General features: G+C 47.6%; 1 protein-coding gene across 1 annotated transcript in view; it reads left to right on the forward strand.

The window, feature by feature from the left end:
• Nucleotides 1-8,708: 8,708 nt before the first annotated feature.
• The window catches only part of Gad1 (glutamate decarboxylase), an 86,720-nt gene continuing 69,651 nt past the window's right edge, over nt 8,709-25,777 (forward strand). The window contains exon 1 of the mRNA XM_084606050.1: nt 8,709-8,810. Coding sequence (XP_084462176.1) covers nt 8,762-8,810 — 49 coding nt within the window. The 5' untranslated portion in view covers nt 8,709-8,761. The remainder of the gene's footprint in view (nt 8,811-25,777) is intronic.

The raw sequence follows: 25,777 nt of genomic DNA on the forward strand, positions 1-25,777 counted from the left end.
TACGCTCAGAGTATGCTGAGAGTTCCAACTACTGAGTATATCAAATTATTAACAATTAAACACTTGCTATACTATATCATCCATAGCTCCGTGAAGGGGCGGCGCAGTCCCGCTTTCCGCTATGCAAATTCCACCACAGCATAGCTTAATCAAACTTTTCTGAGACCACCAGTAGCCACACATTTTCCACTTAAACACAACGGGCTTATTTCATATCTACGTCAATTACTCCACGCTTTCGCGCGCGCGCGCGCGCGCGCGCGCGCACACACACACACACACACACACACACACACACACACACACACACACACACACACACACACACACACACACACACACACACACACACACACACACACACACACACACACACACACACACACACACACACACACGCACACGCACACACACACACACACACACACACTGTGAAGTGACCTTTCACGGCTACTTAGAAGACTGAATTATCGTTTGTTAGGACCATGGCCCGTATAGGCCTACACAGCCATACGAAATTTATCAAACGCGCTGCTATGCAGTCCAGCCAGTATACTGCTACTGGGTCCTGTCGTGACGCTGGGGCTATGGCGACCCGGCCTTCACTTGGTAGCGTGCAGAGACTCCGGGTTGAAGAAGGACTGAATCTTCGAAGTTGGTAAAATATGTACAAGCAGGTTTACTGGCACTTTGAGAAAACGTATTTACAAGAATATTTACATGAAGAAGAAGGGTACATCAGCAAAATGACAAGCGTTAAGAGTTCATAGCGAGAAGCGACTGGATGAGCCGTTTACCCAGGGCCCAGAGCGACATTTCGTGCTCTGCAGCGTCCTTAAAACCCCCTATGTCCAGCCCCTCTCTGAAGATGCTGACCAACCAAATCCAGGGCACGCCCCTCAGGTATCGGCATCCAATCGAACACATCACTGCACTGATGGTCTGAAGCACTGACTGGTTCGGCATTCATTCGTTGGGCGTGATCACTTGTTGGCGGGAAAAGCTTGGGAACGGCGAGGAGAGGAGGTACATTTCTATTCTTCAGCAAAGAAACCACAGGCTGGTTCTGACAAGGGGTTTTACTTCTCAGAAACCCGAGTGCACGTGGCGCCGCATCCGCTCCCAGCATTGTCCGTTTTCGACAATTGCAAATCTTTCCTGCATTCCTGGGAAATCACTTAATGGCCGTATGAGTCATGCTCCTTTCTTGTCCTGCACGTCAGCGGACATGTCACTCTGTGGTCTCCTTTGGATAGGAGGCATTCATCACTGGAAGATAGCACTTCTCGACTGGAAGGGTGAACAAAAGAAAGCACTTCCTGCTATTTCCCGCAGGGGGACGTTTCTTTGTGTTTTTCCAGACGTTCTCTTGACAGGGCCAATTTGGCATTTGCAGGTTGTCCACAAAGCAAAACATGCTTACAAAACAGGATTCCTGGAAACAGGCTCACTTAGAGCCATTGGACCATCACCACATATTCACAAAACTTATCCATGCCCACAGGCGAACAATAGAGCGCGCAATTGCGGATGCTTGGTCGTAACAGCCTCCTCCCCCGCCAGAAGAGTCTCGGAGGGCAGCAGTCCCAGCTGCTGCATGAAGAGACGACTTAATGGCCTGCACGTGAACGCTTGAAGCTCGCTGTTGCTTGTCGCGTTGTCTTGATTGTCGTAGGCCAAATTGCTCGAGCTGTCTGAAACTCAACCACATGTCGAAGCAAGCACTCGGCTCCCGTCTGAAGAGACCAGGTCAAAAGAAAACTGCCATTGTTGTTCGAGAAAAGCCCACTCTCAAGACGTTCAGGACCCACGTATTCCTAGAAAACCAAACGTGCTGCTTTACATAGTCACACATATACAAGCGCACGAAAAAAAAAAACCTGATTATCAATTTGGATACATGGTGAGGAACATCTCGGACCGCTTAGAAAGAGCGGCTAAGCGCGTCCGCATTCCCATTTAACTTCCCCTTTTTGTATCTTATTTCAAAATTGTACTGCTGTAAAATCAAGCTCCACCTAAGAAGGCGACTGTTCTTCGATGTCGCAGTTTGCAGCCAAGCCAGGGGACAATGGTCCGTCTCTACGGTGAATTTGGCCCCTCCAAGATAGCACTGCAATTTTTGAATGGCCCATACAATGCAAGCGCACTCTTTCTCTGACGCGCAATAAGCCCTCTCTCTAGAACTCAGTTTTCTGCTCAAGTAGAGCACGGGGTGCTCATTACCGTCGTCATCTCTCTGGCAGAGAACAGCACCTAGCCCTCGATCACTGGCATCACACTGGACCGTGAATTCTCGGTCATAGTCTGGAGCTCGCAATACCGGACGGCTAATCAGCACAGCCTTCAGGTTTACGAAGGAGGCTTCCTTTTGTTCGTCCCAGACTACATTTGTCGGTTCTGTCTTGCGGAGAGCGTCGGTCAGAGGGCTAGCCAAAGCTGAATAGTAAGGGATGTAGTGATTGTAGTACCCAGTCAGACTCAGGAATGCTCGAATTTCCGTCTTCGTGCTCGGCCGCGGGTAGTCTGCTACCGCAGAAATCTTAATCTCGCTGGGTTTCCTGAAACCTTGACCTACATTGTGACCCAAGTAGTCCACGGTCGCCCTTGCCAGGCAACATTTCTCGGCCTTTACGGTTAGTCCAGCTTGACGCAAAAGGCTCAGTACAGCTCTTAGATGTACCATATGGTCCGCCCATGAGTCGGAAAAAACCGCAATGTCGTCTAAATAAGGCACCGCGAATGTTTCACACCCCTTTAAAACCCTATCCATGAGTCGGGAAAAACAAAATGGAGCATTTTTGAGCCCGAAACTCATCATTGTTGGCTGGTAGCTGCCCGTCGGAGTGACGAAAGCCGCGTATCTGCTGGCGCGTTCAGTGAGCGGTACTTGCCAGTATCCTCGAGTAAGGTCCAGCGTAGTCACATATGCCGCTCTACTGACCTGTTCTACTCTCTCCTCAATATTCGGAATAGGATACACTTGATCCCTGGTGAGAGAATTTAGCTTTCGGTAGTCTACCACAGGCCTAGGGTCTTTACCTGGAGCTTCTACTAAGATCATAGGCGAAGCATAATCGCTTTCCGAGGGTTTTATTACTCCCAATTCCAGCATGCGAGTTACTTCCCTATCCAGAATTTCTCTTTGCCTTGGAGAAAATCGGTAGCACCTTGATCGCACTGGCACGTCTGAAGTCAGCTCAATATCGTGCTCAGTCAAATCAGTTCTGCCTGGCCTGTCCACGAAGCAGGCCTCAAACTCTGTTATTATCTCGCCCAGATCGGACAGCTGGGATTTCTTTAGTTCTCCTCTCTGCTCCGTCTTTTTGAGAAGCTCCTGAGCGTTGCTTCCTTTTCCGCTGAGGCAAATCAAGTTGTCCCCCATCTCCTCGGGAAGGTTTAACGTTAGATTTACCACGGCTTCCCTCTGCACATAAGGCTTCATAAGATTGCAATGATAAATGCGCACTGCTTTACGCCTATCGGGGATTTTCACTGCGTAGTTAGTGTCAGAAAGCTCTGCAACGACTTTAGCAGGTCCTTCCCACTGTACTTCGAGCTTATTCTTGGGATCATTGGCTTGCTCCATAGCTAAGTCCTCTCGGGTTCCACTTAAAAGTCTCGTGAGATTACTAGACACTGGCGGCAAGAGGTTACTTTCAAGAACGTCCTCATTCCGTGTCTTATCAAGCTCACTTTCATGTTGACTTATCTGAGATGCCTCGCTCTCAAAGTTTTCTGGCCCGCTATTTTCCGCATTTACCACTGTTTTAACTGCCGTTTCCTCCGCTGTTGATTTTTCTGAAATGAGCAGTGTAGCTAGTTCTCGCGCCTTTGAACGTGTTAAGGCCTGCACATCTCTGTCTCCGAAAATCAGAAGGCAAGCTTTGACCTTCTCGTAGTTGTCCGCGTCCTCCTTGTTTAGCCGCGCGACAACCTCCGCTGCCTCGCAGGGCAGAACCGTCAATAATCTCTGAGACCACGTGTCTCGCTGGAAGGACAGTTCTTCGCAAGTTCGCTCAAAGTTACCCAGATACAGACCGATATCCCCTGATATCACATATGGCTGCATGTACTTTGACATCTTGAAATCTGCCTCCTTGTTGAGAAGAGGTACCGCTAGCTGGGGACAATTGCCCGACCTCTTGCTCAACTCTACTTCTAATTTCCGGAGCTCAATTTCTAGCTCCCGCTTTTTTGCTTCTCTCTCAAGCTTCTCACGTTCGTGCTCCCTTTCCTCTTTTTCCCTCTGACGTTCGCGCTCCCTTTCCTCTTTTTCCCTCTGACGTTCGCGCTCCCTTTCCTCTTTTTCCCTCTGACGTTCGCGCTCCCTTTCCTCTTTTTTTTGGGCGATGAGGTTCCATGCTTCACTGAGCTCCTCATCATCGGCTCCCAAATCTGTGATTGCCTTTATAATCAAAGGTTTTCGTGCCAAACCACTTGTATCAATTCCCAGTTCCTCACACAATTGCAACAGTTCCGGTTTCTGCAGCTTTTGTAGGTCCATGATCGCTCCGAGTGTCGGCTACTTCCAAAACAACAGTGCAAACTACCAAACCTAAAGGCGTTTCAACACTTTTTACCAGTTCTAAAATCTAACCCTGTTCTAGAACCTGGTCCACATCAGAAGAAAAGCCAAGCACTCACCCACACATGCGATCGATGTTCCGAGCTGCTCTCTTGTTGGCCGATTGTTGCTCCTGCTTGTTGCTTGAGATGCCACCTCCGATCACCAGATGTTGTGGCTTGTAGATTCTGATCCACCTCGAATCACCAGATGTTGTAGCTTGTAGATGCAGATCCCAACGCTGGTCACCAGTCGTTGTGCTTGTAGATTCAGATCCCACCGCTGATCACCAGTTGTCGTGACGCTGGGGCTATGGCGACCCGGCCTTCACTTGGTAGCGTGCAGAGACTCCGGGTTGAAGAAGGACTGAATCTTCGAAGTTGGTAAAATATGTACAAGCAGGTTTACTGGCACTTTGAGAAAACGTATTTACAAGAATATTTACATGAAGAAGAAGGGTACATCAGCAAAATGACAAGCGTTAAGAGTTCATAGCGAGAAGCGACTGGATGAGCCGTTTACCCAGGGCCCAGAGCGACATTTCGTGCTCTGCAGCGTCCTTAAAACCCCCTATGTCCAGCCCCTCTCTGAAGATGCTGACCAACCAAATCCAGGGCACGCCCCTCAGGTATCGGCATCCAATCGAACACATCACTGCACTGATGGTCTGAAGCACTGACTGGTTCGGCATTCATTCGTTGGGCGTGATCACTTGTTGGCGGGAAAAGCTTGGGAACGGCGAGGAGAGGAGGTACATTTCTATTCTTCAGCAAAGAAACCACAGGCTGGTTCTGACAAGGGGTTTTACTTCTCAGAAACCCGAGTGCACGTGGCGCCGCATCCGCTCCCAGCATTGTCCGTTTTCGACAATTGCAAATCTTTCCTGCATTCCTGGGAAATCACTTAATGGCCGTATGAGTCATGCTCCTTTCTTGTCCTGCACGTCAGCGGACATGTCACTCTGTGGTCTCCTTTGGATAGGAGGCATTCATCACTGGAAGATAGCACTTCTCGACTGGAAGGGTGAACAAAAGAAAGCACTTCCTGCTATTTCCCGCAGGGGGACGTTTCTTTGTGTTTTTCCAGACGTTCTCTTGACAGGGCCAATTTGGCATTTGCAGGTTGTCCACAAAGCAAAACATGCTTACAAAACAGGATTCCTGGAAACAGGCTCACTTAGAGCCATTGGACCATCACCACATATTCACAAAACTTATCCATGCCCACAGGCGAACAATAGAGCGCGCAATTGCGGATGCTTGGTCGTAACAGTCCGCTTCTCTAACATTGCGATCAGTTCTTTGAAGCATAGCCGTATTTGGTTTCTCATCAACCACCTCCTCCCCTACATCGATGAAGGCAACGTGACCAGCAGACGAACAAGCCACAGGGGATGGGCACTGGCGGCCGCTAACTTCAGATTTGCCTTGCCTGTTGTTTTCGAAACGGAGGCTTGTCTGGGTCGCGAGGGTGAATTTTATGCATGTAGCAATCAGGTGCAGCGTGTTGTCGTTCGCTTGACCCTCCATTCGTTTGCTTGGGTTCTAGGGAAAGGAGGTGGTGCAGTGATTGTCACGTTCTCAGCAGACGCTCAAGGGACATCGCCTGGGCAGGAATGAATGAAGTAATGAAAGTGTGAAAGGAAAAAAAAAAGAGTCACCGTAATGAAGATCTTGAATAAATTTTAATCATCCCCTGGTGTTCTTACCGTGTGCTGACATCTCGCAGCAAACAGGAGTCATTGTGCTGCGCCTGCGTCAACACACGGCCACAACGGCAGGTATTCGCCTCCGTGACCTAGTTCCGTTGATCTGAAATCTGTGGCCGTTTAACGTTAGACCACATTGCAGCGCTCAAGCTCCGCATCGCTGGGAGTGTATCTCGCGTTTTTCACTCATCGGTGGTGCGTGAAACGTGACCATTTCTCTCTCGCTGCCGCTGAACCCGAAGCCGACACCAGCAGAGTGCTCTGAAGGCCATTTCAACTTCATTTTCTTTTATATAAATGTCCCTTCGGCATTACATTTATATTTTTTTCTGACCCATGTCATCGTCTCTTCTGAACCTGCCTGCCATCGATTTTCTGTGCCTGCCGAATAACCCTCTCTGTTGTCGAACAAGGACGATCCGTTTTTCGATCAAAGAACTGTGCGGCGCAGCCCTTTACTTTGTGCTGTCGTAGCAAACCACATTCTCCGAGCACAGATGCTATATTTGGATAATGTTCCATAGCTCCTATGATAGCCTGAAGACAAAAATCGGTAAACATATGTTTGTGGTAACGAACACGTTAAAACATCTCAAATGATTGATCGGATGACTGCCCTGTTTAAACGGCAACCTTTCGCCTCATTAGGCAGCGTTAAAAAATGATTCGCAAGCACTTAATACTTAGAATTGCCTCCTCCTCCGTCAGCAGTTCCTGGACTGCATTAAATGCTGACGAAGTAGCTGCGCATATCTTCCATGCAATTGCGCTCGGTCTACCAGGACGTCGGCAGCGTATTCTTTTTATTTTGACATGAAACACGAATGCAGCAGCTTTTTTTTTGGAGCTCGTCGCAGCTCATGGTGGCGGCCTTTCGCAACACGCCCAAGGAAAACATTTGTCGCAGCTGGATCCGCAGCCGCTCGCATGTGTCGGCACCAAGACCTCGCTTCGTTGCTGAGGCATTGTCGCTACGCGTGGAAGGGAGCTCTGAAGCTCGCACTGAACTCGTCAGTAAGAGGAGCTCTGCTTCCTGCGCCAACGTTTCGCGGTCTGTGTCAGCTCTTATTGGCATTGTCTTTGTCATTTCTATTTGGCTGAAGGTGTTACTGTGGAATTGTATTGCATCCCCTGAACAAGCTGCGACGTTAGGTTGTGTTTATGTTGGTTATCCGCAAGAGGCTGCGCGAGATTTTAATTGACTCTCACTGCAGCCGCAGTCGTTTCATTATACCTAGTAAAATGGAATTACCTCCCTCTCCACCGGCTGCCTTGCATTCGAAGAATTCTTCGCCAGCCTTATTTCGTTCTCCTAACTGCGCACCTTTCACAACTGTTTCTGGCACAAGTGGCAGATTTTTCTTTCAATTTATGCTTTCGTGCCCCCCCCCGCCCCCCCCCCCCCCACACACACACACACAACACTCAGCTTGTTGCCCGGTGCTCGGAAGGAGTCAGACGAGATAGGCGCCAGAAGCATCGACATGCGAAAGGCCTTGGAGCTTGAATTCCACTATTCATGTGTCCCTCCTTTTACAGCGATCATCGATCACCAGTTTTGCGGTAACGCTAGTAAGCGTCGCCCCCAAGTTAAGAAAGATAGCAGAACGAAGTAAAGGAGCCTTACCGACGACTCATTTCGAGCCGGTTTATTTTTCTTATTATTTGGTACCCTAATCGCTGGAGCTTTGACTCTAAAGCATTAGAGGCCACAGAAAAAAAAAAAAAGATAAAAGGAGGGTGGTGTTGACAGGGATGGCAAAAGTTAAAGCATTGCGATCTGGGTCAGGTACCACACACGGGTCGTGTTCTGTAAATGACAACACCCTTTAGAGCCCCTTGTCATTTCGATGCAAACATTCCCCTAAATACTGTTCTAATCCAAGTTTGCAGCACTGCAGCAACAGTCGCACGTTATGGCTCCCAGCTGGGCAGGTTGATCGAACCCGGGCGCTGGACAGGCCCGCTTGTGTTGCCGCTAGCTCGTGCCGAGCCTCCGAGAGGCCCTGCATCGCGGGTCAATGCGGCTATTTATAGACTCGTTAGGGCCGAGGCAGCCCTCGGCGCGAGGACCGCGGCGCGCAGATGAAGAACTGTGTTCGACCCGAGATCGGCCATGTTTGCCCCAGGGACAAGGGTGCCGAGGGTGAACGCGTTGGTGGCGAAGCCGGCACCCCACCGCCTTCCGCGGCGACGTCAGTGCTCCGCGCGGCGACGTTCAGCGAAGCGCGTGCTTCTTCTTCTAGTGGAATCGATTTCGACATTCGGGCAGGGCTGCTTCAAGCCGTGGGCCGGGGTTCGTGCTGACGTCACGAGCCTGCCTGGGCCAATGAGCGGCGGTCGATCGATGCAGCGCTCGGTTCGTGGGCGGCCCCTGGCCGGCATTGTAAAGCAGCGACGGGACACTTCGGCGTTCCTGCAGTGCGCCGCCGGAACGCTTGCCGGGTGCCAGCGCAGGAGACGCACGGTCCGCTCCCCAAGCCGACATGGCCGCACAGAACAGGACGGAGGATGTGTCCGCACTACGGTACACAGGTGAGTGCCATTCAGCTTCTCCTTTCAGACTGACTGACTTGCACGCAAGGGCGCGGGCCCCGTGAGGGAAGTCCCGTGCCGAAATCCATGCACGAGACTCTGAGTGACAGCCATCTACCCCCGTCTTCGTCTTTTCTTGCTCATTGTGCTGGAAGCTGCCACTCATGTTATCCCCGGGCAAAAAATACCGTAGTGGCAGTAACCGCGTCGCCGACTCTGTGTCCCTGCCTAGAATATTCAGTCGAAAGTAACGAGCGATCATGCATATTCTGAAATTCGTTTCGATCCACCGTTTCACCCACGCCGTCCATTCCAAGAGACAGTGCAGCGCCCAAGGTGACTTCGCTGCGCGGAGCGCCACCGCCATGCTGCCCTTTCCCCCCCTTTCTTTCATTTTTGGTTTTTATTTTTCGACGAACGAGAACTAAAACTCCATGCCGACCTTTTGGATGGCATTGGTGACCGCTCCGAAGGAGTTTTTCTCCTTCTGTTAACTCTTTCGCTGTCTTCGGTTTGACCATGTCGTTCTTGAGAACGCATAATTGCACATTCGCTCGATGATCGCCTACTATATCCGAATTCGTGATGTGCCCGATACTGGCGCGCTGAGTTTTAAGATTTATATGTCGAGGAGCAGCCACCTATGTGTAATGTATGACTTCGTTGGAGTACGCAAGCTGTCCGCGTCGTTTCAGTTTTATTCTTCAGATACGTTTGTGCTATACGCAGACCATAGAGCAACGTATTCAAATTAAAGATGCAATATAGCATGCTTCACCTCGTTAATTATCATTGCGCTATACAAAACTCATTGCATGGTAATTTTTCAGACTGTAAGAAGACGAAGTACTCAAAGTCCAATAAAAGCGATCGTCTCAGGTCGTAGAAAAAAAAAAAAAAGAACGCCGTTTGACTAATGCTAAGAAGCGACAGTCCATATAAGCCATATAAACTGTCGGTTGACATCAGTACTCCTATTGGAATGAACGTACAAGCTTAGAAATACTACACACACAAAAAAAAAAAGAAACACACACGGCAGAGACTGCGCAGCGGGAAACATAACGTACCTTAATGCAGTGAAAGTGGCTGATGTACTTTTGCATGTAGGTCAATTTAGTTTCGATCTTTTAAAAGCGGTAAAATTATTTACTTTCTTCCGCGTTTGTACCAAAATTAAGGCCAACTAATGGGGTTCAGAAAAGGTCTAGGAGCTAAACACACACACACAAAAAAAAAGAAGAAATGTTGAAGCTACTTCAAGAAACTTGGAGATAATGTGTAACGAGAGCCTGGTTAAAAACTGCCTAAATGCACATAGCAGCGTGAGCATAGCATGTGTGTTTGACCGCAAGTAAGCAGAAGTGGTATAGACTACAGCGATGTTTCAGTACCAGAAACTATCGAAAATAAATCGAAACACGATTAAGGAATACGGTTAGAGAAAGAGGCATCAAGAATGACGAACATAACACAACCCCCGGCCCCTAAGGAAAAAAAAGGCGTTCATGAAAAAACAAATTCATCATATCCTGAAGAGTAAATTAAAAACCCAAAGTGAGCGAATAGAACGCAGCAGTTGCTTTACCAGGTGCACAGACGCAGCAGCCTTAACGAACGAAGCATCCGCCTTTTCGATGGAGTTGTGCTGCCCTAGATAACACTTGCTCCGCTAGCTCGTTAACTTGTGTTCGGTTCAGCTCTGTCCCGTGGTATACGGTTGTCAAGGTTTTCAATTGGAATTGTTCCAAACTAAATGAAAAGAGAGTTTTCAATTGAAATTGTTCCGAAGTAAATTATAATAGCGAGCAGACCCATACGCACGTCACTGGAAATGCCACGGAAACGTTGGTCAACGGGGCACTCCGCGCAGGCAATAGCGGCATGTTTGTTATGACTGGCACGGGTTTTGGCCTATGCCGACGAGCGCTAGACCTGGCCTGTATACGTCACGGACGCTCAGGAAGCGAGAGCCGGCAGTAACAACAATCATCAGTTGCGTGTAAATCTTGAGGCAAGCCAGGCCTGCACTACTTGGCCGCCGGACGAGCGGTGAAAAACAAAACTTCGGGCTCTTGTCCAAGCTATGCGTTTACCGTGCTGGGGATATCACATACCGTGTCAGAAGGTGAAAGCAAAAGCCACAAACGTGCGTAACACAAAATGTTTAAAAACCATTTAAACATAGGCGCAAGTGCGTAAAAAAGGTGCCGATTTTGTTTGACGATTACAAAAAAAATATTTCCGCGAAGGCGCGAGCGCATGAAACGAAACAGGTGTCGGATAAAACAAGCAACACAACGATTCCTCTATGGACCCAGGAAGCTATGTTACAAACGACGGGCCTTCCACGTGGGACAATAAATGCAATAATTCGCTACTTTGTTTTTCCTATCCATATAATTGAAAGCGTTGCCTCGGTTCCGGCTTCGATTTCTGGGAAGCTGAAGAATACTCTCGGTAGGAAATTTTTCTCCTCACAACTTTTCAGACAGATCTACATGCTCTACTTGAAGTCCTCAATAAAGGGGGGAAAAAAGGAAGAAGAAATGTGTGCTTTCATTTGTACGCTATGTAAGCCAATATCCCGAACTATATGAACAGTTGACCTCTACACAAAGCACTCGTGTCCTAATTGCGTCACGAAAGCGAGGACAAATAAACCACAAAACTGAGTTAAACTGTTCAAATTGGCGAAACACACAGGGAAGGCGGGACTACGCACAACCGCCCACATGAAGCACGCTGGTCCTGCCCGGACACTGTAACATGCAAACCAGCACTAACAGCAGGAAGAAAATAAGTTTCGCAGGGCCAGCGCAAGAAACAGCACGTGTCCAGTTTACCTTAAAAAAAAAAAATTACCGACGATTACGTTACTTCCTAATGCGAAATTTGAGCGCAGCAAATAAGCTGTTTCACCTTTTCGATAGATTGAGGCAAAGAAATCGAGCAACACATGTATGCGCTATCTCAGAATTTTTTTTTATTTTTCTCACGTATTCCTTTAACAAAGACTCCACTAACAGTTCTTGACAGTCATGAAGGAAGCTTTGTGGTCGGAGAAATAGACTGATATATGTTCGACTTGGTACACCAATGCTTGATTCTCAAAGACGAGATCTATACAAGTGCCTCGCGAGGTTGTCACAGCCGTGGGACGCGTTACGAGCGAGAGGAACGGGATGTTCTCCCGCATAAGTGTGAAGAAATTCCTGTTTGTCTTTATGTCAACATTAAAGTCCCCCACTACTAACATCGGTGTCGGCTCGGGCGGTGCACATATACAGATCCGTCGCCACCGATCTGGCTCTCTGATTGCCACCGCACAGGGGTTGCATTGGAGGAGGAGCGAAGAAAGGAATTAAGTTCGAGCCGGCGCTTTGACAACCGGAGACTCGCAGGAAGAGGGGGGAGGGGGGCGGCGTGTACACCCAGCGGCAAACGATGGGGGCAGAAGCACGCGCAGCAAGCGCACAACGCGATAAAGGGAGGAGGGAAGAGATAGCAGCGACTGGCTGATGCTGCTGACGCCGATAGTGAGTCAACCCCAGCTGCGGAGTTGGTTTCAGGGACAACGCCGCCGATGCCGACGCAAACAATATGATACCCTCGCTTCCGCAGCGCCAAGAACCAGGTCTAGCCGTGGGAAAGTGGTCACGTATTCGTCGACGTGCCGGGGCCTACGTGAAATAACCGGCGCGTCGGCAACTGAAGAGCACCCTATCCGCCACACAGGAACAGGAAGGGGGGGGGGGGGGGACCCTCCCCTCCTCTTTCTGCATGGCGGCGACGGTGTTCTATGCAGTCACGTTATCTTGACTCTCTAGCGGCGTCAGCGGCATCCAGCGGTATCAGTCGGTCGCTGCTAGCGCTGGGGGGATGAAAGGGGGGCGGAGCTGGTTACGAGGCCGACGACGCCGACGCGAAACCCAGGAACGGACGCCAAAGAGCTGCGCTCTAAAAAATTTTAACCTCTAAAACGGGATGAACCATCTGCCTTGTGCAGCCCGCAGCAAAACCGGGCGATTTGCCAGGGGTAAGCGAAGATATCTAAGCACAGTTTTGTAAGCACGCCATTCATTAAGGCACGCTATCAACGGTGTAAGAAGGCATATGCTGTAGACAGTATTTTGCTCAGCTAGTGCGGCTAATAGAGAAAAGAGGGGAAAGAGGAAGAAGAAAAGGATTGTTAGGAGAAATGGGTAATAATGTAACATAATAGCATAGTACCCAATGTAACATAATAGCCTCGGGAAAGAACAGCAGTTTACATTAGGTATAGCGAAGTACTGGATACTTCCAGTACTTCCAGTAGGTGAATATGTCTACTTAGGACAGGTAGTAACCGCAGATTTGGACCATGAAAAGGAAATAACAAGAAGAATAAGATTGGGATGGAGCGCATTTGGCAAGCACTCGCAGATTATGACTAGCAGCTTACCGGTATCGCTCAAGAGGAAAGTATACAACAGTTGTATCTTACCTGTACTCACCTATGGGGCTGAAACGTGGAGGCTAACCAAGAGAGTTCTACTTAAGTTGAGGACAACCCAGAGGGCTATGGAGCGAAAAATGGTAGGGGTAACATTAGGAGATAGAAAGCGTGCAGAGTGGGTCAGAGAAATAACTCAAGTTACCGACATTCTAGTAGAAATTAAGAAGAAGAAATGGACATGGGCAAGACATGTAGTGCGAAGAGAGGATAACCGATGGTCGCTGAGGGTAACAAACTGCATTCCAAGGGAGGGAAGCGTAGCAGGGGGCGGCAGAAAGTTAGGTGGGCGGATGAGATTAAGAAGTTCGCAGGGGTCAAGTGGATGCAGCCAGCACAGAACCGGGTTAATTGGAGAAATATGGGAGAGGCCTTCGCCCTGCAGTGGGTATAGTCAGGCTGACGATGATGATGAAATAATTTTAAGATAAATACAAAGCTTTGTGTGTGTGTGTGTGTGTGTGTGTGTGTGTGTGTGTGTGTGTGTGTGTGTGTGTGTGTGTGTGTGTGTGTGTGTGTGTGTGTGTGTGTGTGTGTGTGTGTGTGTGTTCAGTGCAATGCAGCATTTATTTTGTAATTCATGGAAATGCAGCTTCAGCACGTATACTGATGTGAAGAAATTTCTTACAAAAATAATTTTCAAAACATAATGTCTACGTGCACACAAACGAATCAAACATACTATGGAAGGATTCATACGCAATAATCGGGGTCATTGTACTGTCATTGCTTAAGAAGATCCGCTGCACGTATGAGTTACAGCAACTGCACGAAAAGTCAGCGCCGATAAACACAAACACAGTTTACTCCCGCGTTTGCCTCGTTAGCCGCCTCTACAAGCTTTTGACTTTAGTCTGGGAAATGCGGCATGCCCCTCAAAGCACGTCTTGACCTTTTCGACATCTCCTTTTTATACTAACACTATGATGAATCGTTCTTTTGGAATCGGAGGAAACATGCGCACCATATTACGCTCGTGCAAATAATTCTTCTTCATACAAATGAACTCCCGAGAACTGCCGACATGCACTGCTTTATTTCGATGGCATGGACGGCAAAAAAAAAATTATGTTTATGTGTTGATGCTTTCTGAGTAACGCGTTTGGCTACCACAATTGTATGTTTTAAGTAATCCTAGCGTCCGCTGCCACTATTTTCCCCCTATTAGGACTACTTCTTTCATCAAAGCCGTCAGCATGGGTGCATGTAGCCTCGTCATCAAGAAGCGGGAAGTGGGCTTGGATAAGTCCGTTACTACCCTTGAACCTTTCCGTACGGCATTTCAAAACAGTTGTGATCAAATACCTGCAGACGGCGGCGTCACCAGAACCATTTATTCCGCGAGGAAAGTCCTATGTCAATATAAACCTTCCCCGTAAAACACTACCAGGTAAAATTTAAGAAAGCAGGCTTCACTCAAAAAAGCTCTTCTTGATGTTCAGCCTTCCTGGAAATTTAACGGCTAGCGTCATCTGTTAGCCGGCAGTGGCGAACAGTGTGGAACTAGACTCAGCACCGAGAGATTGCCGGCACGAAAAGTGATTATCATGGCCGAGTCTTGCCCGCCCTACAACACCTAGCCTATAGTGTATTCACTGAGCTTACACACATTATTTCCGACGACCGCAGAAAATGAAGGGATGCTCAAAAGTTTCCTAATTCATGTTGTCAGTTTGAGTGCTTACTGCCACGATGACAAGATGGCAGCCGCGTAAAGTAGAAGTGTTTGCCCAGCGTGCGTGAGCATGCAGCAGTGAAAGTGTAAACATAACTTAAATGGACAGGCATTCATGATAGCGATAGTAGGAAGTTCTAGAATTTTGAATATTCAGATTTTCATTCTTATCGCGCTTTTTTGTAACAAAAGAACGTGTTAAAATTCACTGCGATGCACTTGGTGCAGCCGAAGAGGTCGTTAAAACTGCACTGTAAAAAAAGATCGCCTTTGCTTGGAGAGCGTTATTTGCCATATAATCGTGCAACATGGCATCAAAATCAAAGTTCAAACTTCAGCGCTAGTCTCTGGCAGGTGTGGCCTATACATCCTATTTTTATATTTATTTAGCGAGTGACTGCAACCTTGTAAATACGAAGCTTCAATGTTTTCCTGCGGCTTTCGGAAACTATTCGGGCAAAAAAGTCGTTCGCGAATCGAAACTTATAATTCCAGCAGTACCTATAAGGTTTCGCCGCACTAAAAAGTACGAGCTGCCTTCTTCGAAATGTATTATACGGCTTAGGGGGGAAATGATGTCTCCGAAATGTGTATCTAGAAGCCGCGAAGCGATACTTAGTCTTAAACTGCAGAGAAAGCCATGCTCATTGACATAAACTAAGATTTCCCGCTCGCTACTGTAGCAGCTTTATTTTTATTTAAAGGCGCTTGGCACAGACAAGAGTACCTGGACTGTATACCGGCGCCAGAACTGCAATTAAAGTTTCAGCTCTGTTTACTTCAAAATCATGTCACATTTGATAAATTGTGTTAAACTATGATATAAAATTCGCAACATTTTTATAGTACTCCCTGTTACAGCGGTGATTAACTGTGCGAACCAAGTGGACCCTCTGCGCACATACACCCTCATGTCGAATACTTATTTGCTTCGGTTTCGTAAATATAATGTGATAAAATTCGTTGCGTCAGGATTCTCTTGGAAAATGCAGGGCACACTATGGCATGATACGCCGAAGCGCCCCCCCCCCCCCCCCCTTCCCCGTATTTTCTTGCAACGTACGAAAAAAAAAAAAAGAAAGAACACTTCTGGGATCGAGCATTGGTTGAGCCACTGCATATTAAATGGCGTACTATAAGCGCTGCAATGGGGCTACAAAAGTAATCGCATTTTAACGACAATCAGGAAAGACATACCGGTAGTAATTGTTCTACATCTAAGGCTGAAACCCGAGACTGAGGTATTAAAGGATCACCATGCACTCAGCACAGTGACAAAATGACATGCGAACTCTAGAAATGCTGCCTTATTTGATGCAAAATTATTTGTTTGGTATGTACGTATCCGCTACATGAGCTGCCACAACGCGTCTACCCATGGACATTCAACATTGCAGGCTGAATGATTATTACAGAACCACGGTAGACTGACCACGAATGCTATAATTCCTTGCATTTCCTCGTAAAAACAAACCGAGCTCTCACACATTATTTACGAAGTGGTGTTTCATTTAACATCAGTTTATCACCATTACTTGCTTGAAGTCATGTAAAAGTCAATCTTGTCACACTGCAAGGTATATCATCCACACGTAAACCCGCTCTCCCGTCGGCGGTTTCTTTGAAACTTTCGATGGACACCACGGCACGCCATTCAAAATCCACTCAGCCAGCTATATCATCCGCCGTAGAGATTTGTGCAGCATGTTCGGACCAGCTGACCTTCATGAAATAATAGTCGGCTGCTGCATCGGTAGCATCCAGGCATGCAGATGCGTGCCCTGAACCGCACGCTTTCTCGTTCTAAGGAGGTGGTAATGGTGGGCTTTCCAAGCCATGCTGGATGATGTGCTTCGGTAGCTTTGCCAATGCAGGTAAGCTCTACGCTGTAGTCAACCTTGGACCTAGTCGAAAGTGCCGCATATCACCACGTAGTCGTCCTGGCTACGTCTGCCTAAAGATGAGCATTGGGGACATCCGTATGGAGGCATTGGGGCGGTGCAACGCCTTCTTTATACAGAGGAGGTATTGTGCGATGTCACCATCACCTTGTTTCCGCGAGGTCGCGGCCACGTAATGCATTCTTGTAAATTGTTATTCAAGTCAAATGAAGCACGCACGCGTGCACATATCGAAAGCTAATAATTTGCCGGAGAGATGCTGCCACCGTGTTCAGCCTTCTTTCACGTGCGACACAACATCAGGAACACGCGATGGCAGCCAGAGATGGTTCGTTCACCGCGAAAGGGGCGCGCAGGGCGCTGGATAAAATGAGTTAATGCGCGAGATTGGTTATTATTTCTGGTGAATTCTAGGCAGACTGAAGAAGTGTCATCTTTAGCAAAAGTAACAAGATGGCCTTAAAATTTCTCCTGTAGTTGGTAAGAGTTTTCGAAAAGAGCTCATCGATCATATATGTTCATGTCACGCATCTTATCCTCGCAGCCGATGAGGGTATGGATTGTAGCGCTGTCGCTCTTCTGCCAACCCACGTTTGTCTGTGGCCGCAGAGCTCGTTTACGTTCGGCATTGACGATAAGGCCGTGAAATGATAGGTTACTGCAGGGCAAGTACTGTTCATCAGCTAAATATCTTTATTTACAGAGCGATCTGCTTATAGGCACACAGAAGACCGCGTGAACAGTGAACGTAAAAACAAGAGAAGCGTGGGTGGTCGAAAATTTGCGCATGCCATCTTACAATACATACCTCAGTATAGTACGTGCAGACATTTATAGTACAATTAACATTCTTATTAGGAGAATATTCATTCAAGCACAATAACCGAAACTAGCGCAACCGAATCGACGATGAAAACACTATGTGGTACAGTTATGAATGTAACCATGAACACATAGAGAAGTGCTTAATCATGCGTGCACTTTAAAGGCACGTCGCACAACTGCACAGCTGTACCTTCATAGTCGGATCTCCGAGGCTACGCTACATCACCATTCACTTCGAAACAGCAGAAACCGGTCCTCCCCGGTGTGGTCGCCGCAAGTTCGCACTTAAAGGCAGTAAGAATTCTAAATCGAGATTTCTGAGCCATGAATGAATGTTTTGCTGCCAGACCTTGGTTGTCAGTTCCACTTATTGCCAGTTTTGGAAGACTTTTAAATCAAGATTTCTCACTTATTGCCAGTTTTCCTTGCGCACTTAGCAAAGAAATAAGGCTGAGGGAATGGGTTCAACGACTGCGTAAATATTTACAATTCATAAAAGCCGGACTCCACGAAGCTTCATCAGAACAGAGTGCACTCTTTTTGCACTCTCCAATGACGCTCCACATAACGCATAGCACGTGACTCCTTCCTTGCTCTTCCCGATCAGGGAATTTTCTCCAAATATCGCAACAAGGTGCCATGCTTTCAGATTGCTGTGACGGCTGTAACACAAAGCTCAACCTCGGAGGCACCTCACGCAGCCCGTAATTAACCCGTCAATATTCCTCGAATCATACATCCTAGCCCCGCCGGGATGGCGCTGTGGTTACGGCGCTCGACTACTGTTCCCAAAGACGCGGGATCGAATACCGACCTCGGCGGCCGCTTTTCGATGGAGGCGAAAAGCAAGGTACCCGTGTGCTGTGCGATGTCAGTGCACGTTGAAAAACCCCAGGTGGTCGAAATTTCCAGAGTCCTCCACTACGGCGTCTCTCATAGCCTGAGTCGCTTTGGGACGTTAAACCCCACGAACCAAACCAATCAATCATACATTCTATGTATCGTTACGGGGCGGCAAGCCGGTGAAGATGACCATGACAGATGACGATGAATTGTTTTTAATGAATGGCGACGTTACTAGCGCAAGCGCCCCTGTCCACGCCACTGGCCGCTTCTTCCTCATCAGCAACAATATCGTTGATCACAAAGCCTTAGTAAAAGCAGCAAAATGGTAGGCGAGTGAACACCAGAACAGGTTGTGGGACATAATAGTTGCTTGCTGCAGAAGCATTGCGACCATCCAGCGGTCGTGATGAATGAACATGCACATTTCAAACTAGGACAATTCGCTTTTAGCAAGAAGCTAAGCGCACCGTGTGATTTGAGACCGTGCTCAGCTAATGGGGAGCATGATTGCCTCCATATAGGCGCGCAATGTTCTTAACAAAGAAAGCCATAAAGCATACACACTGCACACTACATTGCACACTAAAGCCTGCTCAGTAACACAGCGAATGTACGCTTTACTAGGTTTTTTAGTATTTGACGTCGCGGTCCTGGTATCCGTAATTTTCGTGAAAGCATAATGATAGCACATTCGCGTATGGCTCGCATGGCAGCTATTGTATATGAGTATCTACATTTCTAATTTTTGATTACTCATTTAATGGAGGTAAAGCAAATAAAGCAAGGGAGTGCGTTTCTAGGGTCTAATATTCAGGAAAGCTTTAAAGCATGTTCAATGTTTTGCGACTATTTTAGTTGAACTTTGTTCATGTAGAGGACAAATATTCTGAATAAAGTTCAATCCGCAAATTAATACCGACTGTTAAGTTGCTTTTTCAATTAAAAAAGATGATATGCTCATGGCCATTGAGAAAGGTTGTGACGCACCTTTTCCTTTGAGTCTTAAGCGCCGGCTTCTGATATCAGCCAGAGTGTAATGCTTAAAACCAAACCACAAGGAGAAAGTACAGCCAGTTGAGCACAGTGTAGTGTTGAACACATACACTAGCGCGCCAAATGAAAACAAAATTTAATGACATTCAGGTTGTGCGAAACAAAAAATGTCATTTTAGTTTCGTCTCATTAATTCGTCGCAATGTTTGCGGCTCTAGGCAAACGTGACTATACAGCATCCCTGAAGTGTCGTCATTACGCATTGATGCAATATCAATTGCGGATTGAATCCAACAGGCGAGCTTGGTGGTGATTCATACTGGAAGGCTATAATGCAAGTGTGTAAGCCCTGTCAGTATCGCTTCCGTTATTTTTTTTTATTGCGTTTTTACAACAAACATTCGAACACTTGCTGAAACGTAAGGTAGAAGGTTTTCAAAACACTTAAAGAGAGAATGGAGTCTGCATTATCTTTCTGATCCATTCAGTGACTTTTTTATTGCCCTAGGTCAAAAGAACTGACTTAAGGTGTTATATTGTCATGCCCGTTGTGTTCAGAGCGCGGTTTGCTATTTCAATAGCATAAAAAGGTGACTCTCGCATTTTCCCAAACGTGCTGCAGTAAATGCGCATAAATGTTTATGGGATTTTTTTTTATTTTCACACGTTCGTACGGAGGTAACAAAAAGCATTTAATAATGGTTATGACGTCTGGCCTCCCAGTCAGCTGTCCTTTCAAGATTGTTATGAAGATTCATTTCAATAATTAACAGTTTTGATTTCTTTCACTCATAATCGTTAGGTCATGTTTTTGAAAACAGCGCGCACAACGTCCTTCATTCCTGACATTTCTTAATATGTATGATCACTGGACCATTAGCTTCACAAGGGGCTAACAATCACTTGATAAGCCTGAAAACTCCTCTTAACTGCAACTCTCGCTGAAGAAATATCTTCCTGACCTGTGCCTGGAGCAAGAATAAATGTCGACACAACTGAAAAATCTTGCTAGAAAAAAGAAGCCTTCGCATAAAGACAAATGATGACAAGAAACCGCGTGTATTATGATAATGAGCATTCGATGTCGATGGAGAAAGCACAGTTAGTCTAAAAGAGCCATGGCTAACGCGTTGGCCTGTGAGAGGTGGCGTTTCAACAATTCATCGCAGAAGGGTTGGCTACCACGCTAAGAAAAAGGTGGTGCTATTGAAACAGCTATGTATCTGAGCGCACTGCGGATTGAACCCCGCATGTCTTGTGTATGAACCCTATCCTCGCCACCCTTTTCACTGGGCGAGGGTAAGAAGATGATGTATATCCGCGCCATTCGGCACCGAGCGAAAATCCGAAACGCCTTTTTCCCGGGCTGTTGTAAAAACCGGTTCCGCTGTCACTTCCACTGTACCAGCCTGAGGTGTATACAACATCCTCGCAAGTGATATGGCGGTGCCCAGGATACAGCTGTGCACGGGCTCGAGCCGGCCCGAAAGCCCGTACCCGGCCCGCGGGCGGGCTCGGGCCGCTCAGAAGCCCTTTCACTCGGGCTCGGGCGGGCCTGGGCCAAAGTATATTTGTCTCAGGCGGGCCGGGCCGGGCCGGACACCCTGATCACGAACACATGCAACATTTGTGAAAGCGCGAATACGGCAGTATAGTGCGATAAGCGTCTAGAATGCTCAGCATTTTCCCGCTCCATCCCCACGTGAGAGCTTCCGAGTTCTTTGCCGGTGTCGACTCACCTTTCATCCCCGCCTACTCGCCGCGAGGGGCCGCTTGTGGGCTATATTTAGTTTCGAGTTTTGCATCTCCACTTTCGTATTACCAGCGCTGATGTTTAAGTTTTCTTTTCGGAATTCGCGCAACGCTGTCGCCAATCACAGGTCTCTATTGTGACGCGCTCATGCCTCTACATGGCCTCGTTTGAAGCGTGACATAGCTCAAAGCATTTGCGGTGCAAGAGTTTCCTGTTGGTTTTCGTGTTGCGAAATTTTCACTTGAAAGGCACACGGTGAGCAAGGCGAGCTCACGGAGTACCTAGCCTCAAAATTAAGCCCCTGTTTAGGAATAGGGCTTGCGCACTTTTGTAGAAAAACACAAGCTGCTTATCGAAAACTTGCTTTCCTATATCAAATAACGTGCTAGTCATTCCATCCACAAGTTGTAGCACTGAAAGAAACCTCGGCGCTACTGGGTTCATTATCCAGGAGCGCCGCAAATGCCTCAATTTATTGAATAACTTGTGTTTGATGCAATAGGTTAATTGTACGCACGTGCTGTGCCCCTATATATTAAGCAAATTTGTCATTTCAAACATGAGAACACAACATTTTAAGATCTTAGTTAAACTTATCATCCTGAAATTTTATTCTCTTTCATCCCTTCAACTGCAATTAGGCCAGGCCGGGTTTGTGCCGGGCCTTAAATTTAAGCGCCGGGCTGGCCCGGGCTTAGTCCTTATCCGTTCCGGGTCGGGCTCGAGCTCAAAATTTCGGCCCTTCACTGGGAAAGCCTTTAGTGATATTTAAATCGTATTGTATCACGGATTACCATGAAGGCCATTCATTCTTGCTTGAACGAGAGAGACTCGCTACTGGCCAGTGGGTCTGGGCCCAGGTTTTACCATATGCATTTAGAAAAAACCGTTGGACTCCGATAAGGGCTTTTCGATTGGCGCTATGCCTTCTTGCAGAAGGTGCGCGGACCGTTCTGTCTACTGTGCTTGACATGCGAGATTGAGGACACCGCCTAGTGCAGTCTGCCGGTTAAAACGCAATAACTGAAAACGGATTCAAGGGACACTCACAATGCAGGGGAGAGAACTTTTGAATTCGTGTCGCTTTCATTGGGAAAGCAACACTACGCCAGCCGCTTTGCCTCTTCAGTGTGGTCGCACCTCCACCGTGGCGCTGACTCTACGAATGACATTGAGCCAAGAAGAAGAAGAAGAAACCGCTGGCACAACAACAACTCGATAGTTGTCACCTTGCTAGAGACGAACGACAACAACGAGTTGCCCACACCAAAAGCTTTCGCTCCACGTCCTGTTCAGCAGCGTTGAACCCTTCTAATTTTTGTTCGTAAAATAAAAAAGGTACATTCTATGGCAGAACGAATACCCTATATGCAATTCGCCACGATATTATACTGGCGCCACGAAATTGTGCTCGCCGTTATTACGGACCCATGCTTCTTGTCGGTTCCCACCGTCGTCTACGGTTGGGTACGAGCCTATCCTGAATTGTCCCTGATTGCGGTCGGTGTAGGGCGGCGCACGCTTCCGCTGTCATGGCGGGCGGCATCTCACGCCCGGACTTCCGCGAACAGCGCTCGCACCCTTGGCGCGCTTAAAAAGAAATAAAGGCAAAAGGTGTGAGGCACAGAGCCACGGCCGCTGTGCAAAATTCGATGCCAGAGTCTGATAAGGGCCTCACCTTCCTGAGGGTCCCACGCGTCCCCTATCGGCGACGTCGCCGTGTAACCGCCAGGAAATGAAGTGTCCCCCGGCGCGGAGGCCGATAAGCGCGGGATGCGGCGGCGTCACATTTCGCGGCTCATCGATCCGCCCACAGAGGGAAGAAAGGCCTTCCAGAACGGCTCGGTGTATACGCGGCTGCTGACGCCCGTTAGGCCTGGTCCCAGCGATGTGCACAACAAACCCTCTGGGCAACGCCATTGCGAAGCTGCGACCGAAAATCGAAAGCGGCTCCACTGTGTCGCAGCAGCGTCGTTGTGTTTTGTTATCGGGCGCTGTTTTTCGGTCGTGGCACTGTAGGAATGGCATTGAACGGAACGAGCTCTCCAGACGAACAGAAATGCTTCAATTCACTCTTCTCTTGGCCACATATTACTCTCCGATATATGCCGATTGTCTGCTCGCTTGCAACGTCTTTCGCTATTGAGGCCATTTTAAGGTTCAAAAATACACTTCGGTTTCATTCGACTCCTATATTTCGACGCAAAAGACAAATCAGGCTCAATTCAGTCCAAGCGGGCGTTCATATGCGTACCTTTGTTTATTCCAACGTGGGTGTTCTAAAGAAGATGGCAGCGGAACTGTTGGATTGAAAAGCACTGGTTTTACAGGCGCATACTTCATGTACGATCACAGGGGGTAAGCTTGTGAGCTTTTATTGCTTTTTTTTAAACACCTTCGAACGCAACGCCGTGATGATTACAACCTTATAAAGAAAGCCCTATAATTCATGTACCCTCGTCGTTATTAACGAATAAGTAGCTCCCATTCTAATTTTTAATTCAGGTCCGAATTATAACAAAGATGTTCTGACTCGCCTCAGAAGACTTCTAAGATGGAAGATGTCATCGCGCGGTCAATTAAGAAATAGTCTTTTTCGGCGTTGAAGAGAAATCCTGCCAACTTTTAAAGAGGTTCATGTCGCCATTCGCTAGTTCTCTGAAGTAGCAACAGTGTCAAATTAGCCCCTTCAAATTCAGCTCGTTCCTCACGCCATGTATCAGTCTTCTTTTCTGAGCGGAATAGCATATCAAGCTCTGCGGTGGTTTCCTTGAAAGTTGTAGCAAGCCTCAAACTGGCGGCAGTACGCCTGCTCTGTAGGAGTAACAGGAGTAACAAAGACAACTCCTTTGTTGCTGGGTTTCACTCAATTGTAGTTACGAACCCCTGGATGCATACCGGCACCACACAACCAGGTGCTACGTAGTACGTAAACAAATACTGCGAGCGTTTGCCACCCATGACCTGGTTTAAAGAAGTCTCGCTCGAGGCATCATGGCACAAATGCGCAGGAAATACTACAGTAAGGAAAATCGGTATCCTTCAGCGACCATGTTGTCCGCCTGCTCCTCCTTCTCTTCTCACACTGTTCTTTTTCCATTCAGAAGCACTGGCGGAATGGATCCGGGTTATTTTTGCTCATGCACTGCGCAATACCCTTGTTAGAAAAATGGCTTTATTGTTTTCGAGCGGGGTATACTTCCTGCCAGAAATCAGCGCGCTCGCGTGACCTTTCGACGCCCGAGGAACTGGGGCGTCCATGCTCCGTCGAAAACGGTGTCAGGTCCCTGAACTAGGACAGCTGGTAACCGCCGACCGTGTCATAAGCCATGCTGGCGTCGCCACGACTGTGCAATCAATCCGTTGATGGCAGCTAAAGATGATATCGGCGGTCCAAGGGACATCTTTCATGCGGGTAGGTTTGTTCTGATACAAGAATACGTTGTCAAATCTTTACGCTCTATGCTGCTGCTTTTTACAATTGGTCTCACTTAGATTTGTTTTGCTCGTAGCAATTGCGGCCGTTTTTGAAGCCTATGCGCAGCTGACATTCTCAGGCGACAGCGCAGTACAAATTAATTAGTGCTACTACAGATCTCGGACCCTCCTGAAGTCTTCCCTGCCGCTATGGTTCAGTAGTTCCGGCGCTAAACTACTGATCCTGGGAACGCAGAGTCGATGCCGACCGCGTCGGTCGAGTTTCAGCGGAGGCGAAACGCAAGGTGTCCCGGCATTTTGCGATGTCAGCACACGCTAAAGATCCCGGGCTGATCGAAATTACCCGGAGACGTCCGCTATGGCGTCTTTTATACCTGGGTCGATTCAGAATTCTGAACCTATAAACCTCGTCAAATTGCCGATAAGAATATCAACAAAACGCGTGCTGAACGTCGGTGGCAGTTAAACATTGCATTTAAAAGCCCAGTCACGCTGCACCACCAGCACTGAGCCACATAGTGAACGGCATCTTTTATGAAGAAAGTAGCAACCAGACTCAGTAACTAAAAAAAAAGAATACTAGCGCCCCTGTAATGGTTGTGTGCGTTTTTAGAAATGCATTATTCAATAACAGCCGACTAGGATAAGCGAGAATCGTCAAGTCCACCAATAGCTTTTGCCACAGTCTGACATCAGGGTAAAAAAAAAAAAAAAAGAAAAAAAAGAAAGGGAAATAAATAGATTAGATAATTCGTTAAAACTTAAGTTGGGCTAGTTGCTGGTTCAATAATTTTCTTAGCTATATAAAAACAGATACAAAGCGGGTGCCCCCTGTGTGTCAATTCTTTTGAGACTTTTTGTATACTACTAATAAAATTATTCCAGCAAGGCGGGATAAGTTCGCAAGTTCAATACCTTTCCAAGTTTGCACAAGTAAGACCTCATTTCCTCGACTCTGATTTCGCGTGACCAAAGCGCATCAGCTTACGGATAAGCCCCTCGACGGCAAAAAGAGAAACGCACGTGCAGAATCATTTAGCC

This window comes from Amblyomma maculatum, chromosome 6 (genome assembly GCF_055883805.1).
Source record: "Amblyomma maculatum isolate TAMU_Amacu chromosome 6, ASM5588380v1, whole genome shotgun sequence".
In the NCBI taxonomy this organism is placed as follows: domain Eukaryota; kingdom Metazoa; phylum Arthropoda; class Arachnida; order Ixodida; family Ixodidae; genus Amblyomma; species Amblyomma maculatum.